The sequence below is a fragment of the Leuresthes tenuis genome, unplaced genomic scaffold (assembly GCF_036924035.1).
Source record: "Leuresthes tenuis unplaced genomic scaffold, fLeuTen1.0.hap1 SCAF_2, whole genome shotgun sequence".
NCBI lineage: Eukaryota > Metazoa > Chordata > Actinopteri > Atheriniformes > Atherinopsidae > Leuresthes > Leuresthes tenuis.
Genome location: NW_027325356.1, coordinates 4221390 through 4239538, shown reverse-complemented (window position 1 = coordinate 4239538; position 18149 = coordinate 4221390). Strand labels below are relative to the sequence as shown.

Below are 18149 nucleotides of genomic sequence, written 5' to 3'. Positions count from 1 at the left end.
GAGTCCTGCAAATATACAGCGATACAGATTCATATGTTGTCATGTTGAAAAGGGCCACAAAGACGCCATCAGAAGCGGTCCAAGTCATGTGGAAGTGTATCTCAGCCCCTGCGCGCTCCACGACAGTTTCAGGGAAGTCCATATACTTCAAAATGAGTCATAATCGTGTAGCTTTACTGTTAGCAAACTTCTTTAATGTTGCTTTAAGTCATTTGTGATGATTTTGCTTTGTAATGTTTGAACCCGTCAGTGGTTGAGGTACAAGATACTGTTGCTTGAACTTTAGGGTCCTCGACACCCAAAATGCAACTGAAGAACTCAGAATAACAGTGGTTGCAAGTGTTAGAGCTTTTAGACACCAAAAATATGTCCAGAGTGGCAACAAAAGAGCCCCCAGCTGGATCTCCTCATGCTTCAAGTAGAGTTGAGCCGGATACTCGGCTGAAACAAGTGTGCTGTATTCATTGTTGCAAAACTTGTTCTGTAAGTAGTTTGTTTGCTATCGTGGTCAAAACCATTGACCTGAAGCTCAATGCTGATGCTGTAATAAATATAACAATTTCTGATCAACCCATATCAATTGCATGCTTAAAATAACATAGTCGTTAAAGCCCCGCCCATTTTAAGACAACCCGAACAACTTCCTGGTTAAATCACGCCCACTTCTGGGTTAGGCTCCGCCCACCCAGAGTACGGATACAGATCATTCATGTGGTTAACAGATACAGATACAGATAATGCTGTACTCACTCATCCCTAGTTACAAGCATCTGGACAAACAAGTAGAGCTCAAACAAACCCCAGAGACCACATCAAGCGGTGAGATACAACGTAAATTCTCCACCTGCACAGGAGGAAATAACCGTCTCATGCAGTGGGTCCCGGTAGATTTGCTTTGGTAAGCCACAAATTTCCCAGCACTAATGCCAAATTAAGTTTGTTTCAACACTCACACAACGTCTAAACTGATGAAAATCTCAGCCGTGCACTTTCAACGATCTCGTGTTGCAGGGAAACTTTATATCGATTTGTCAGCTAACATCAAAGCAATCCATCCTCTTTTCATTGTAATCCATCACACAGTTTGTCTTCAGGCGGAGAAACAAATAAAACAGAAGCAGTCTGAGACGGCACATCCCCTCCAAGGCTGAATAAAACATTTCTGGTTCCAACACCTGATCTCGATCTTTATGAATAATGAATCACTTCCAAAAGGGGCGTTGCCCCACCTCTGTTAAAGGTTCATGCAAATCAAATCAAGCATTTGAATAATCTTTCTAACAAATGCAAACACTGAACAAGGGCCGTATCCTCACTGCCAGATATGAATATATAGATATAAATATTAACGTATGCACTCACCGGCCACTTTATCAGGTACAGCTTGCAAGTAAAAGGTTGGATTCTTTGTGACATACTTTCAACAAGGAAACATTCCTCAGAACCTTTGGTCCATATTGACATGATAGCATCACACAGCCTGAACCCTCTGAGACCAGCTTTCTGTCATTTCTTTAAGGAGTCTTCAGGAATAGTTCTCCAGGCTTCTTGAAGGACATCCCAAAGCTCTTCTTTGGATGTTGGCTGCCTTTTGTTCCGTTCTCTGTCAGATGATCCCACACTGCTTCAATAATGTTGAGGTCCGGGCTCTGGGGAGGATTCATCCCTCCATAAGACCTGTTGCCACTGATTTTCAGTCCACTTCTTGTGTCATATGGCACAGCTCAGCCTTTTCTCCCTGTTTCCCTTCCTTAAGAACGGCTTCTTGACAGCCACCCTTCCATGGAGACCTTTTCTGATGAGGCTTGGGCCAACAGTAGATGGATCAGCTGAAGGTCCAGATGCATCTCTCAGGTCCTGTCAGGTCACAGCTGGATTTTTTCCTCTTTCTTAAGGACATCACTTTCAGATCCTGTTCATCTGCTGTAGATAGTTTTTTAGGCCTGACTCTTCTTCTTTTGTCCTCCACTTGTCCAGTTTCCTCAAATGTTTTAAGGACACACTGCACACTATGCTGAGATATGCCAAGTTTTCAGCTAATAGCTCTTTGGGAATCACCTTGTTGCTGCAGAAATCCTATTTTCTGTCTGTCAAACTGTGTTTTCTTTGCTGTTTTTCATAGATGCAGCTACACAACACTGGTTCATCCCTTGCTTTGGTGCCTTCTTATGAATGAATGATTCATAGGTCAGTGGTAAAGAGACTTTGAAAGACCTTCAGAAAGTGTGCTTAAGACCACTTTAAGATGTTACAAGAATGTCTGGCGGCTAGGAAGCAAATTATAAGAATGAACTGTGTCTCAAACCTTTTGCATAATGTTAGGGAGCTATATCTTTAAATTCTCTTTAATTGCTTTGTCCCCCACTTTATTTGTTTGTCATTTACAGGCCTCCCACTGTTTACATAAGTATCTGCATATGATATTTTAGATTTTTTACGTCATTGTCGAGTCTAGTCAGAAAACTTTAGGTGTAGTTTGTTTTGCTGAACCTCTGTTATTATTGGGAGTCCAATCTGCAGACAGATTGAGGCAAATCACCTCATGACCTCAGAGGCAAATGAGAACAAGGAAGCGGCTCCTACGGAGCTGAGTCTTTAGCAGACAACTGTAAGCGACATGTGGAACAAAAACTAATGAACTCGTGGTTGTGAATGAAATAGCTTGGTTGTTGTGAATGAAACGTTAAATTGGCGTCTCAGTCATTAAAACTGGGATAGAGTGAGACATGAGTCATGCAGCAACAAGCACAATCAAAGCTTCCTGCTCCTCCATCTCTGCCAGCTCCCAATCCAGCGATCAATGCAGTGAGCTGGGATAACTCAAGCACAGGAAGAAGAACACAATAGGAGCCACACCAGCAGACAGATGCCGGTTTGTAAACACTCAGCCTTTGCATTGTTACGGTGGACTTAAGGGTTTGTTGAAGAGATGGTTTAGAGTGTGTTGAGTGTGTTAAACACAGACTGGAGGAGCATTTTCTGCAGCTGGTCACGGTTTATTCGGATGTTTTTAAAAGATTTTAAGATGCATATTTTGCATTTTGATTATATTCTGTTTTCATTTCCAATCATTGGGTTCAGCTTCACTTGTCCCCTGATATTAAATCCAAAGTAACTACTCCTTTAATTTAGATTCAGTAAGACATTATTTCAGTTTAATTGCACAGACACAAACCAATGCGTTTATGATAGCAGATATAATGATATCTAACAGAACTGCAACTGCATAATAATCCTATTTTAAAGATTTGACAAGGTCCTATTTCCTCTCAGTAGTTTGATTGCAGACAATCTGTTGGGCCTCGGTCACAAATCATGTCAGAGTGCAGGTGAATTGTTCAAATCAAAACCAATTTCAAGGTTGAGAAACTATCTAATATATCAGAGAGAGTGTCGATGCTGATTTCATTTGAACAAAGAACGCATGACAATGATTTTTAAAGCCATGACTGTAAGATTTTAATGAACATATGCTGCATAAGAAACCGAGTGAGTCACTGAGTCTGAGTGCAGAAGCAATGACATTTTCAGGTAACAAAAGAAAAGTTAGACCTTCCAAGTTACTGCTGATCGATACTGAATGCTAAAGAAGGCAATGATCTTTGATTTGGTGGGTGAAGCTCATCAGTGGTGCCGAGCCTTTTCAGTTCCATATTGATTGAACTGAGGAGGCTCGATATTGTGTTTGTTTGATATCCGAAATTATAATCTAATGCTAAAAACAAGCAGAGGCAACAAAATCTAATCAGCTAATTGTCTGATTTCCTCTTAAACTTCATAGATATTGCCTCATCAGTTCCATCGATCACTTATCGAGTAATCAGTTACTGTGTCAGTAATAACCCCACGCAGGGCTGCTGTTGTTGTTGACTTTTTTGTGGCATATTTTGCCCAGCAACTTTTACGGGATGACTCACCCAAAGCAGCTGTTACGCATGACAAAAAGAAAAAAAAATCAAAGAATAAGGTGGAGCAAGCAGATGATAGTTCTCCCATAAAAAGGTGTTCGGCGCAGGGGACCGACTATTTGAGACTCTGGAAGGGCCACATGATGCCGCGCACCGGGACCATGCAGAGCTCCAGGCTACTCAGCGGGGCGCTTCTCTGCGCGCTGCTGCTGCTCTCCACCAGCGCCGCCGGAGCGCAGGTGCTGGACACGGAGTCCGAGGAGGAGCTGAGCCCCAGAGCCCTGCGGGATTTTTACCCCAAAGGTCCAAACCTGACCAGCGAGAAGCAGTTGGTGAGTACTGGATCTGATCCCGCAGCGTGCATGCGAAAAGACGACGAACTGGTTGAGTTTTGTCATTTAATAAAGTCAGATTTTTTAAATTTACTGTGATAAATCTGCTTTGAATTTCACATATGTTACTTAAAAATAGAAAGGAACAAAAGATACACTTGAATAAGTCGGTGACCACCTTAAACTGAACCGAAATAAATTCAGAAGCGCGCATTTAAGATTGTTTTTGTACAACTTCCAGTTGTTGATGTTAATGCCAGAAATGCATCCTATTCTCATGAGTTTATTCAATATTAGACACAATAATTTTGTGCTCAACTGTTGTTAGATTTATAATCTCAAATCACATGATTACTACCAGCAGCTCATGTGCATTACTGAGTCAGATAACAGAGGATTTTCTACATTTTTAAGCTCTTTTTGCGGTTTCTTTGTTCTGTTTTCTGGCAGCTTGGAGCTCTCCAAGAAGTTCTTGAAAAGCTGCAGGCTAAACGACTGCCTTCATGGGAAAAGAAATTTGGCCAAGTCCCAACGGTAATAATCAGAATCGACCTGAACTTTTTTTTCTGAATGATCGGTAGATTTTCTTCTCTGGATATTAATCAGACGTCTGCTGTTGTCGCTTCTCTCTCCCTCAGTGTGATGTTGGGGAGCAGTGTGCCGTGAGGAAAGGCGCACGGATCGGTAAGATGTGCGACTGTCCCCGGGGAGCTTTCTGCAACTTCTTCCTGCTGAAGTGCTTATGAGCCTCTCCGGATCTGAATGTAGCTTTGAGAGGAAGAACGAGAAAATTCTCACTCGATTCTCATGTAATTACTTTCATATTTTTTATGATGCAGCTGAGGAGCAGCTGGAGCGACTGCCCAACCCTTACAATAAAGAACTGTAGTAGTTTTATGATATAAGTATATATTTTAAAAGTAGCCAACATGTTACCACAGAAGTATAAGTCTCTGTATGGATGTGGAGATTATTGCAAAGAAGCATAAAAGTTCCTGTAAATACTTAGATCCACTATATGTCTGTAGGAAAACAACGCAGTCATTGTTGCGATGACCCACACTGCACCTGAGGACCATAAACACACTTTAAAGTCTACACAGCAATATTGTTGGAGCATAAAGTGATTTTTCATCTGCATATCCAGTCTGTGTTTTACGCTTGAGCTATTTTGTCTCAGATGAATGTTTTGTGTATGACTCATGATAATAAACCTTGGATCTTGTTTTGTAAAGCAGCGGAGTGGCTGTAGATTCTTTTGAAAATCATTCCTTCAGGTAAACACTGCAGGCTCCACAAGGACATCAGAACCGGTCATGAAACATGCATCTTGTTATGATGACAATGCTCTAAAGGGGTCAATATTTGAACAGGGGTGTTTGGGTGCTGACGTCACGCCTCCTGGGGGTGTTCAGCTTCTCACAGACCAGAACTGGGAGATTTCAAATTAAATTGTGCTGCAGAGGAAGCAGCCAGACAGCGAATGTCACATCTCAGTCACTGCACCAAAACTCCAAGACTCCCATTCATTGAGCAGCTTCTGGCTGATGATGCCAACACGCCTATGAAGAACTAAAAACTATATTTATATTTGTTTAAAAGGTCCTCTTCAGTTCAAAGCATTTGCAAACGTATGCATTTGCAGATATTTGCAGATATTTTCACGCTGGGATCTTTGTCTTTAGGGGTTCACAACACTTAAAGGAGGTTGTTTTAAAACTAAAGTGAATGCAGTAAGTTTAATTTCAAAGGACAGGAAAGAGGAAAGCCCTAAAGCTCGCATACAGCTTTTTCTAATCTTGGCAGTAATCCCTGACAGTCTCCACATGTTCTGCGTCTGAGGTCAAATCCTCTTTTTTTAGAACGCCTTCTTTTGACCGATGATGGCTCTGTTTGACTCGGCAGGACGTTTTGGCCGGTTGTCATCCTGCAGAATAAATTCAAACCCAACCAGATGTCTTCATGATGGTCACTGGATGATGATAAGAGTCAAAGAATGTAAAGTATTTCATAGATGATGGGAGCACTTGCAGTCACTTAGTCAGAAAATAAAAGTGGCCTTTTCATGAGATCAGAAACCATTAGTGGAAAAGTTAATGCGTGTTTCTAAATTCTATATTCCCCTCAGGGATAGACGATGGGAGCTCTTGTGATCACTTATTCAGAAAACAAGAATGGACTTTTCATGATATAAGAACCCATTAGTTTATGCATGTTTGTGAATTCCATATTTTCCCTCGAGGGGACGAATCAGATGTAACTATCCCAAACATCAGCAGCCACTCAGGTCATGACCCTCCTCAGGACAACAGCTAGAGAAAAAGATCACCATAAAATTCAGTGTCAGAAGTTTGCAAATGAGCGTCTAAACAAACCGTCATGTGGGTTTAAGTTTAAGAAGAATTTGGGGCCAATTTGAGAAAAAAAGCCTCAGAATTTCCTGATAAAAGCATCTTTCTCGGTTAACCCTGTGAGGTTAACTCATCAATCATGTTGCAGTGAGTGGCAAATGGACCATTACACTGGCAGAGGTAAGTAGGTATATCAATTATCTTAAATATTGATCCTAAACACACCTCAAAGTCTGTGGACAGACCTCCAAGGAGCGATGCTGCATCTCACAGAACTGGAACCAGTTTCCAAGAACGGATGAAAATTCCTCAAAATAACAATAAACGCTGAGCTGAAGCTACCTGCCGAGCACAGTTTCAGCTGTTCAGCTATTATTGGTGCAGATTCTGAGTCACTTTACGCTATGCGCTGTGAGAGGACGACACCCTTCCCTTTACTTTTACCCTAACAGCGTAGAATGACACAGCAAAAAGCTTAAAACGTATATAAATGATGCATGAAAAGTGCCTGAAGTGCAGTGTTATTCACACTCATTACCATGAGATGAAGCTGAACTTTCACACTCTAATCAACCTCAGGCCAAATTATGCTCTTTAAATGTTAGTTTAAAGTCTTACCTCAGTCTTACCTGAGGAGAGCCACAGGTTAACGGTGGTTGAACACTCCCAGTTTCCTGGTGTTAACCAGCTGTGCCAGATGTCAGAGGAGTTGTTTCTTTGGCCTGTCTTTTAAAGACCGAGCTCCACATCAAAGACTCGTTATAAACTCTGTGCCTTTTGGACATATTTGGACATATTTTAATGCATTAATCATAAAAATCAGCCAGCATCAAATATTACATTAGCGATTTTCGACATATTGACCTTTTACTTGTAGAATAACTATATATTTTTGTTAATATTTCCACTTTCCATTCTCAGTACAATACATTTTCTGTCACAGTTGAAAGAAAGAAATTGAAATACCTTGAAAGATGTTAATATGAAATATCAAATGAAATAGATCCATCTATTTCATCTGAAATGCATACGGACTCGACATAATAATGAAATCTGGGGAATAATGCCAACTTTAATCCCTTAATCTCCTATTCTTTGCTACCTATCATCAATAATACAGTTGAGCCCCACATTGTTCTCTTCGTCTGTGTACTTTCAGTTATCATGGCTGCCGGGGGGGCTTTATGTGGCCTACAGGCTGTCTGACAGTCGAACTGCCGGCACATCTCTTCCTGTTTGTCCTGTTATTTCCCAGAAAAGCTGTTATTGGTGATATTTCACTGACAGGTGGCGGGACAAAGGAAAGTTTCTTGGTTATACCGAGATTCCACGAAGGAAATTATTTCTTACAACGTGACGTTATCTCAGCTGATTGATTGAGGGAAGAAGCCAGCACATATATTTACTCACCTATCCAACACTTTCTCTTCAAATATTTGGTCATGTGAGCCTCTGCAGAAAAAAGAAATAAACCTAAAACTGAAAACATTTATGCTCCACATACGCTGACACTCGGTGACATTTGTTGCGGTGCCATCAGGCAAATAGTCGGCATCTTCGAGCTCTCATGGCTGGATTACTGCGGATTTGTCATAGATATTCTTATTCTCAATTATATGAATCATAGCTACCAATTTATGGTGCCCAGATGACCTTTTCTTTGAGACCGCAGTCAGAAAAAAACACTAAAAACATGCGTAAGAGAAGATTATTATCCTTGTCTGTCTTTTCTTTATGTTGACGAAACGCTGCCGGTGTCACCGTCCATTATCAGAACGCTTTCTGCCGACGTTTCTGTCGTTCCGTGGCCCTGCAATTAGCGTCGCATGCACAGTAACTAATGGCTCTGACCACGAACTTCACATGGCATCAAAGAGAATGAGTCACCCTGTGTTCCCAATTTCTGTGCAACTTTGAACTCTTAAAGCTGCTTTTCCACAAAAAGAAAACATCCACTTATTTTGTCCTAAATAAAGAAACTCTGGGTCTCTTTCCCTATCAGCAAAAAGATTGACACACTGTCTGCCAACTAAGCAAAACTGCAGAAGAGGGAGTGAATAACATTTTACAACAATATCAGCTGGAGGAGTTCGAGCATCTGTTGTTCCCAGATGAGAGGAAAAGGGATGGAGAGAGGCTGGGTGCAGCCTCTGCAGTGACTCGGCAGTATCAGTGTTGAAAAGAGGAGGTGAGCCCAAAAGGCAAAGCTCTAAATCAGCTGCTTATGTTCCTTTTTTTAGACTTTGGCCACAAACTTTAGGTAAGGACCAAGACAAACGGCTAATTTAGCTTTTTCTCCCAGTTTTTCATACTGGGATGGGGAGTTTGGAAATCCCAGAGAGCATCATAGTTTACCCACTGCTCCTCCATACTGAGAGCCAGTAGAGAGGGTTTGGGTGCCTGAGTGATGGAGATCCCTACTGGACACTGCCAGCTGGCAAGAGACCCAGAGGTCAACTCTGGACTGGCTCCCTGGAGGGATTTTATTCTGTGGAAGCAGCTGTGGAGCATCCAGAGATGGATGGATGGATGGATGGACGGATGGACGGATGATGGATGGACGGATGGATGGATGGATGGATGGATGGATGGACGGATGGATGGATGGATGGACTGGAGGATAGATGGATGGATGGATGGAGGATGGTTGGATGGAGGATGGTTGGATGGATGAACGGATGGATGGATGGACGGATGGACGGATGATGGATGGACGGATGGATGGATGGATGGATGGATGGATGGATGGACGGATGGATGGATGGATGGATGGATGGATGGATGGATGGATGGATGGATGGATGGATGATGGACGGATGGATGGATGGATGGATGGATGGAGGATGGTTGGATGGATGGATGGATGGATGGATGGATGGATGGATGGATGGATGGATGGATGGACGGATGGATGGACGGAGGATGGACTGGAGGTTAGTGACCCTCAAAATTCCTGAAAATGTATTTTTATCTTATGTTTTCTTATATTGTTTGAATATATATGAAAGTTTCTCCAGAAAAAGTCCAACATATTCTTCCACAGTTTGATTGGTCAGTGCCAAAGTACAAAGCACCGTCCCGAAAGAGCGAAGCCTCCAAAAATAACCCTTCTGCTCCTGTTTCTGTGCTATGAAGAATCATAACCAGAACCAGGAAATACGACCATATTAGTCCAGAGCTCAGGTCCCTGCGCTGGCTTCCTGTTGCTCAGAGAATAGACTCTAAAGCAGCTCTGCTCGTATACATCTCTGGCATGTTGGAGCCACATGAACCAGCTGGGACTCTGAGAACCTCAGGGAGGAGATAAGATGCTTTAATAATAATATCCTGCAAGAGAGAACAACACAGTACAAAATACAGAGTTGCTCTGACCGCTGAGGCAAAAACACACAGTTATATTACCCGCTTATCACGTCATCTCTCTTTGGGTATAGTTGATTGTTTTTATCTAGTCGACCTTCCCTCCACAAACCACAGCTGAAGTTGCCCAGACACAGTCGTAAATATCAGCCTCAGCTCTGTCCCCCTAAAAGTGAATCTATTATTATCATTATAACCAGCCCACCGTTATAAGGAGGAATTTAAGAAGACAGGACAGGGTGGTACCTTGCAGGTTATACACTGAATACAATGCATATAAGAATTAATTTTCCATTACAGGCTGCGTTTCAGCTTTATGCTCCTAAAATCTGGACCAGTCTCCCAGAAGATGTGAAACAGGCCTCAACTCTGTTTAAATCCAGGCTGAAAACAGTTTATTTAGCTGTGCATATGACAGCTGAAAGTATTCTGAGCTTTTAATTTGATCAATTAACGATTATTTTCAGGTTTTATGGAATGATTCTTGTGATTTTATGTAGCTGTGAAGCACTTTGAATGGTGCTCTACAGATAAACTTGTCTCTCTTATTTGCAGCCACTTTACTGTTAGCCCACTTTTCTTTAATTTCAGCAACTATGTGTTTCTATGAGCCGGCTGCATTAACCGAGAGGAAAAGACTCTCCCGCTCCATCATTTTCCACTTGTTACAGACAAATCGTGCTCTTTTTAAGGGTTTCTTCTTCTTCTTTGGAGCAGCAGACGGGGGGGTATTATCGTCTTTGCATAGGGATTTATGGAAGGAACAAAGAAGGCTGACTGGCTCGTGTTTGTGGGCTCATTTTCACATTCATTGATATTTATAAAGGAGAGACATTATTTTGAATCTGGATATTTATTTGCTGATCACACTTTTTGTCCCCTCCGTCAGTCTCTTTTCCATGAGGCCACAGCTGTTTTTAATGACATTAAAGCTCTCTGATCTATTGTAATAGTCCAGTAAGCCACGGCAGTGTCAGACTGAGCCAGCATGCGCAATATCCTCGGGACTGAAGGAGCTAATTCACCCGTCACTAATCTTATCATTCACGCTTATTTTCACATGTCAAAATGTGTCATGTGAAAACGGCTCGTCTGTTTTGATGTTTCTCTTCAGCTTTCTCACATTTGACATACACAGTCAACTTAAAATGCAAGAGGTCCAAGTTCATTCTTCAGGTTTCCCTTCTGCTTGAGCCCGAAAACATAACTGCAGCGTATTGCCGTCATCTTTGGTGTGTGCCAATAAAACAGTTTAATGAAGCATTACAAGCACAATTAGCTGCTTTAAGTGCATTCTGACATCATGATTCCATTTGTGAGAATCAGCAAAGGGTTGAATCATCAGAGTCCAGACTTCCATTTCGTAGAATCGTGTATCACCGAACTGTAAAATGAGACGAAGACTTGCTGATTATATGTAAAGCTAAAAGGGACTGAATGCACAGCTGCAGTTCTCAAACATTTATGGTTGTTAGGCTGTAAATAGGACAGTTTGTTTTATTTCCTGAGCAACACTTTGCCGCTGATTCCTCCTTTAATGACCTCTGATTCTGTTAGAGATTTCATGGAAGGACAAGAGCCAGACAGTTTCCCCCTGCAGCCACTACCCGTCATGCAGAATTTATGATTGTGTGTGACAACTTTACAGAAGGAGACACATTGTTTGATTTACACCACATGTGTGGCTAAATCAAGCAGAATATATCAGGTGCATTATCTTAACTTCCTCTCCTTTTTCAAGCTTTTCGAGGGCCACGGTGACTAATTCCTAAAAAGGTTGACATTTCTCAGGATGCTTTCTGCTTCAGTCTGGCAGCAAATACTCTCTTAAAGTGAGATTGGTGACCCATATGTGGTATGGCTCAATTCCACACACGCTGATCAATAACACAGCGGATTTCTTCTCACGCACAAAGTCCAACTGTGTCGTCAAAGATCAAGTACCTGTGCTGAAAGGATGGCAAGATGTCATGATGCATGCTTCATTTTCCCATGTTCAGTTGGGAGTTTCCTGATCCTGCCTCGGCTTTGCTTAGTTTTATCCAACCGTTGTTTATCTGCACCAATGAACCGGGACACAAACACGACAATATTTCCGCTCATTTTTGGCATTATCCTCACCTGAGCCTGAAATGACTTGACGAGTATCTGGCAGACATCCACGTGCACACCAAGGACAGTAAGGCCAGTAAGGCCAAGGATCAAGATCAAGAATTCAACGTTGTGTAGCCTTTCAAATAGTGAGAAAGTGAGTAATTACAATACTTTACTCTGAGCTGGGATAGATGCAGCTTGCAGGTGGACTGGAGGGGACGAGCATCTCGTGGTCTGGATCTATCAGTTCGCACTGCACCAGCATGTAAAGTGTGCACGTGAAAAATTCCATCAACGGTAGCTAGCGGGACGGATGGGAAAATGGTTGTATTTCTGACTAGAACAAAATATAGGCAGAAGAAAACCCATCTCATGTACTCCAGCAGAGAAATGCAGAGGTCAGCTGATTTTAAAATAAAAACCTGCATCGGCAGGTGGACAAAGCCATCAACTAGTTTCAGAATAAAGAGGTCTTGAGAGGAGTTCAAGACAGATGCTGACAGAAGAATGTTAATGTTTATGCATTTAGCAGACGCTTTTATCCAAAGCAACTTACAGATTGCCTAAGGACCCCTACTGGAGACAAAACCTTTCATGCAGGGGGTTTGGACCCAGATCTCCCACATTAAAGGTGGCAATCATACCACTACACTATCCAGTCCCTGTGCAATTCTGCTCCAAAAGCAGAAGGGATCATGGTGGAGGACATATATATATATCTATATCTAATGAAGGTAGCATCGAGGCAACAAGAGCCATCCATCCATTTTCTATACCTGCTTAATCCGTCGGTCGGGTCGCGGGGGGGTTGGAGCCGATCCCAGCCGTCATCCGGCGAGAGGCGGGGTACAACCTGGAGAGGTTGCCAGTCCACAGGGCCACACAGAGACAAATGAGACAAACAACCACACACATGCTGCTAAGGACAATTTTAGAGACACCAGTTAACCTAACATGCATATGTTAGAAAAATTCTCTCAAAATTAGGCTCAGAGTCGCTGGATACAATGAACACAAAACATTTATTTCTTGCAAGAAAGAGACAAGTCCACACAACCTGTCAGGAAGCTGCTCAGAGTTGTCTGCTAACAAAACGGTGCTCTTGCTATTTATATTGTTTATGCTTGCTGGCCACACAATGTCATGGGAAAGGGACGTTCAATGTTATGGGAAAAGGCATTACTATCCATTTAATGTTATGGGAAGACGAGTTCAGACAGTCAAAACACTTTTGCTTGCTACATAGTATTATGAGAACCAAAAGGCAGGAGGAGGCCTCCCCCCCATCACAGAAACTCTTATTCTTGCAGCTTTTCTCATAGTATAACTATATAATTTTCCAACAGCATGTTTTAGGACAGTGGGAGGAAGCCAGAGGGAACCCATGCATACACAGGAAACAGCCCCCAGCTGGGAGCTGAACCTGCAACCCTCTTGCTGTGAGGCGACGGTGAAAACCACCTCACCAATGTGATAACAGCAAGATCTGACACACTTCCATGCCCCTGAAACTTCTCCCAGTGGTTTCAGAGCAACTCAGGACTGCAGGATCCTGCCAGGCTGCAGAGGAATCTGAGAGAGCAACTGGAAACCACATGGGGCTGGGAAAAAATATTCTAATTTTCACTCAAAATAATGGGAAAATGTCACGAAACTGCTGTGATGTGGTTCTGCCAAAGTAAAACTATAATTATTGCAAAGATAGACGAGGACGGATAGACAGCAGCCATCTTTTGTTGTTTCGGGCTGTAAAAGTGGGGAGGACTTCATTTATTTTGGTTATTTAAGACAGGAGCCTCCAACCTTTCGTGCAGGTAATCAACAGGAACAATTATAGAAAATAACGATATTGTCTGATATAATTATTGTTATTGGTACTAGTATTAGGTTAGTTTTATTCTGCAGGGTGCCATAGGACCAAAACTTATCTCAAGTCTGCTTGTGTGATGCTTTTTCCCTGCATTCCCTGAATAGACGGAGCTGAATAAATGAATAAGGCACCAAGACAGCAGCCTGTGCAGCGCCATGACCTCTAACTATCAGCTCAGGTCCAGATGCAGCGACACCCACAGGGTTCTGCCTGCTGCGGTTTCTTTCTTTCATTAAAAATAAGCATTTTCTGTGATGGACCTGCTCAGAGTGTATCCTGCCTCTGGATGTTTTAGCTGTTGTGGACGAGGCCTTAAACAGAATTTCACAATAATTATTAGCTTACATTGCTAACAGGCTGTGTTTATGCTCAGCTGTAGCTCTTCCTTACACAGACATTAGATAACTTAGATTTTTACAGTTTTCAGCTTATAATTCTGATTATATTTGTTTGTTTAAGTATTTAGCAGACACTTTTATCCAAAGCGACTTACATATGGAGGCAGTTAGGGTAAGATGCAGGGGATTTGAACTCTTGTCAACAGGTGGCAGTATCCAGTCCCCATATATAACTCTAATATTAGCATTGATTGATTACATTAGACATTAAATGGAAAACTGGCAGCAGGCATGAAGCAGCAGCCAACTCTGGATCACACTATTGTGCTTTGTTTCCTGCTCCTGTGTTATATTTCAGTTCTTCAGGTTCTGGGCTGTATGATGCACCTCATGGTCCAGAAGGATGGCATTTTGTTTTCCATGGTGAGCTTTAATGCAGATGGTTTGAGATGACAGTTAAGACTTGAATTACAAAGACAATAAACTCCTCATTAATGTGTGGTGTCATTTTATACATTATCGTTTATTACATCATTTCCCTTTGGGTATTGTTCAGTTCTAGCTTATTCTATTCTATTTTTATCAAGCCCCCCAAGCCAAGTGCAATGACTGATGGGTAATTTTGTTTTTCAGATTACTGTGATGAGTCCTTTCATTGGCCTATGAGTTCTTGTGTTTTGGTTTTGACTTTGTCTTTTATTTACTAGGTTTTCCTGAGTTTTACAGTGTGGAAAGTATAAGAAATACACGTTGAACCGGCCACGCTGCCAGTTTCCTCACCTGAGATGAAACAAACAGCTGCAACCTGCATGAAAGGTACTACTACCTCCACTAGGGGTCCTTAGGCAAGGCCCCCTTAAAACATGCAATTTAAAAAAAAAACTGCATCAGCAGGTGGACAAAGCCATCAACTAGTTTCAGAATAAAGAGGTTTTGAGAGGAGTCAGATGGGGCCGGGCAGGGAAGAACCTGTGCACTTCTGCTTCAAAAGCAGAAGGGATCATGGTGGAGGACCCTAGATGGAGATGAGTTTAAGACTCCATCCATTCATTTAAGCAAAGGAGGCTGGATGGAGGCTGGATGCAGGTTGGATGCAGGTTGGATGCAGGTTGGATCCAACATCTGCATGACTGAGCAAAACTACAGAGGGTCAGTAAAGAAGAGAAGTGAAGAGGCAGAGGAGAAGCTACTGGTTGTGGACAGACTCAATGTTGGCAGCAACAGAGACTAAAAAAGAGTCATTCTTCACTGTCCCTGCAGGGTGGAAAAGCAAGCAGGTAGGTCAAGCTTAACCTGACCCAGAAATGTCAACAGCAACTGCACAAAACAGCGGCTGCTAGTGACGATAACATTTTATACGTTCAAATATCTGAAGGAAGTTATTTCTGTGCACACAGCTCTCACCATTAACCTTATTTTTTAACACCTGATAATGTTACATTATGTGAAAATGGCTCGTCTATTATGAGTCTGTGCTTCAGCTTATCCTGACGCCTGCAGTCAAATGAATATGGAGGAAAATCTGAGTCGTGGCTCATCAGTCTTCAAAGAGAGATGAAGACGTTTGCATGTTTTAGATTCTAATGTGAGGTAGAATGCACATCTGTAATGAAAAGAAATAAGTTTAAAAAAAAACATCTTGGGCAGTCAGAAACTTTCATTACGGTCTGGCTGGGAAAAAGACCGGTTATCTTATTTCCTGAGCAGCAATACTTTCTCCAGACAGCGAGGATTTGTTATTGATTCCCCCGGGGAATTACGTCTGATTCCAATAGAGATTGCATATGTGGACAGGAGCTTTCCCCCATCCACACGCACGCTGAGACACTTACAACGTGCAGCAATTGCCTATCAGGAGGGCCGTTTGTTTGTGTGTGATAATTCGACAGAATGACAGATGGAGATGTTGACAGAAGCAAGAAGAGGCCGACAGAGAGAAAGAGGCTGAGGATGATTGAGAGTGTGATTGATGGCGACACAAAGCAGGTGACAAATGATACAGTCTGAAATAGGGAGCGCTCTTTAAGAACGATGTTGCAGGGTCTGAAGCGTTCGATACCTCAGCAGACGGCGGGGGGGCTGAGGTATAAGGTGTAAACACTGTTTGAACACATGCACACAAAGCTGTACCTGTTTTGGTGTCACTACAAACCTGATGCCATTTACTCGAAACAGTTAACGTCCATCTCCAGTTGTTTTTCAAGGAACTGTCCTTGAAAACACAACAAATGTCTTCTGTCTACATCACACGCTGTTCAGTCCATGACAGCCTTGTGTTCTTTTATTCTTTCACTGATTTCCTGTTTAAATATCTTCTGTTTACTAACCTCATTTCCCGAAAAGTGGGTAAATGTTCTAAAATGCAATAAAAATGTAATTTTCTCATTTATCTAAATCTTTATTTAACAGGAACAAGTCCAACAAAGTGATTTAACTGTCTTCTCTGACCAACTGGAGTGGAAAACACAAACCAATTTCCAATGTGATGCCATCAATGAGCTGTAAAACGCAGAGAAAGACTGATTAATTCATAGAGAAAAACAAGTAACATTGTTCGAGAGGATTGTCAGGTGAGGGTATAAAGAAGCATCCACCGAAGACTTAGCGTGGATCCGGGCTCATCGCTCCACCGGGCGATCATCAGTAAGCTAAAAGGAAATATGTATATTTCTCAAAACATAAGATTGCAAAGAAAATGTGTCCTTTCAAATCTGCAGAGTGAAATAATGTGAAAAGATTCAGAGAGTCTGTCAGCTCTATGTTCGTTTAACTTTCTTTACAGTAATTATGACAAAACACATAACAAACTGTTCAGGAAAATGCACAAACAAGTACATTTTAGTGGTATTTTACAGTCAATAATGTCATATTTTACACGGGAGAGATTATGTTTATGATTAATAACCACATTACAGTAATAGAAAAATAATACAAGATCATTCAACAACACAAATGTCCATTTTCAGAAGTTTAGAACTTTACCTCGACAGCAGAACCACGGCCCAGTTCTCTGGACTCCAGCTCATCTCAGAGGGACAGAAAGACAGTGGACACGTGTTCTGTGGGCAGATGAGTCCACGTTTCAGCTGCTTCTGGGAAAAACTGATGAGAAAGAGCATCCAGCTGTTCTCAGAGGAAGGTTTAAAGCCAGCGTCTGTGATGGTCTGGGGCTGCAGCAGAGTCCATGGCATGGAGGGCTTCATCTGGGTGAAGGTACCACTGATGCACAGCTGGATGTTGGAGTTCTGGAGAGACAGATGCTGCCATCAAGGTGACTTCTGTGGTTATTTCAGCAGGACGATGCCAGACCTCATTCTGCAGGACTTCCAGCAGCTTCAGACACACAGAGTGTGTGAGCTCGGCTGCCTGCCTGCAGTCCACATCTGTCTCCTGCTGCAGATGTTGGAGCATCATGAAGAGGAGAACCAGACAACAGCAACCAGGGACTGCTGAGCAGCTGGAATCTGGGATTCAGCAGGAATGGACTCAGATTCCTGTGAAAAACAGCAACAATCAGTGTCCTCAGTTCCCAAAAAGCATTAAAAAGAGTCATTTAAGGAAGCTGAAGGAACACGATGGGAAACATGAGGCTGGAACAACTTCTACTGAGTGTTGATGCCTCAGATCTTAAATATTTTGTTCTAAATACACTGAAAATAAATTCCTTTGTGTTATCTGTTAAAGGTTCAAACTAATTGATAAATTATTAATATTATTTCACAACTTCTCTGGAATTTCTTTCAATAAAAAGCTGAAGAACAAGAGAATAAATAATGCACAAAAAGAAGCTTTTTAGACACAGAGAAAGCCTTTCACACCTGGTGCTTTCCACATTTGTTCAGAGCCAGGAGTCCAACAGCTTTGGATGTACGAGTCTCATTTGTGTGTTTCAACCA

General features: G+C 42.1%; 1 protein-coding gene across 1 annotated transcript; it reads left to right on the top strand.

The window, feature by feature from the left end:
• The first annotated feature begins 3953 nt into the window (after positions 1 to 3953).
• cart3 (cocaine- and amphetamine-regulated transcript 3) lies at positions 3954 to 5474 on the top strand. Its single transcript, XM_072381184.1, has 3 exons — positions 3954 to 4240; positions 4691 to 4774; positions 4879 to 5474. The coding sequence occupies exons 1-3, from the start codon at positions 4049 to 4051 to the stop codon at positions 4984 to 4986; spliced, it is 384 nt and encodes a 127-aa protein (XP_072237285.1). The 5' UTR covers positions 3954 to 4048; the 3' UTR covers positions 4987 to 5474.
• The last annotated feature ends 12675 nt before the right edge of the window (positions 5475 to 18149 follow it).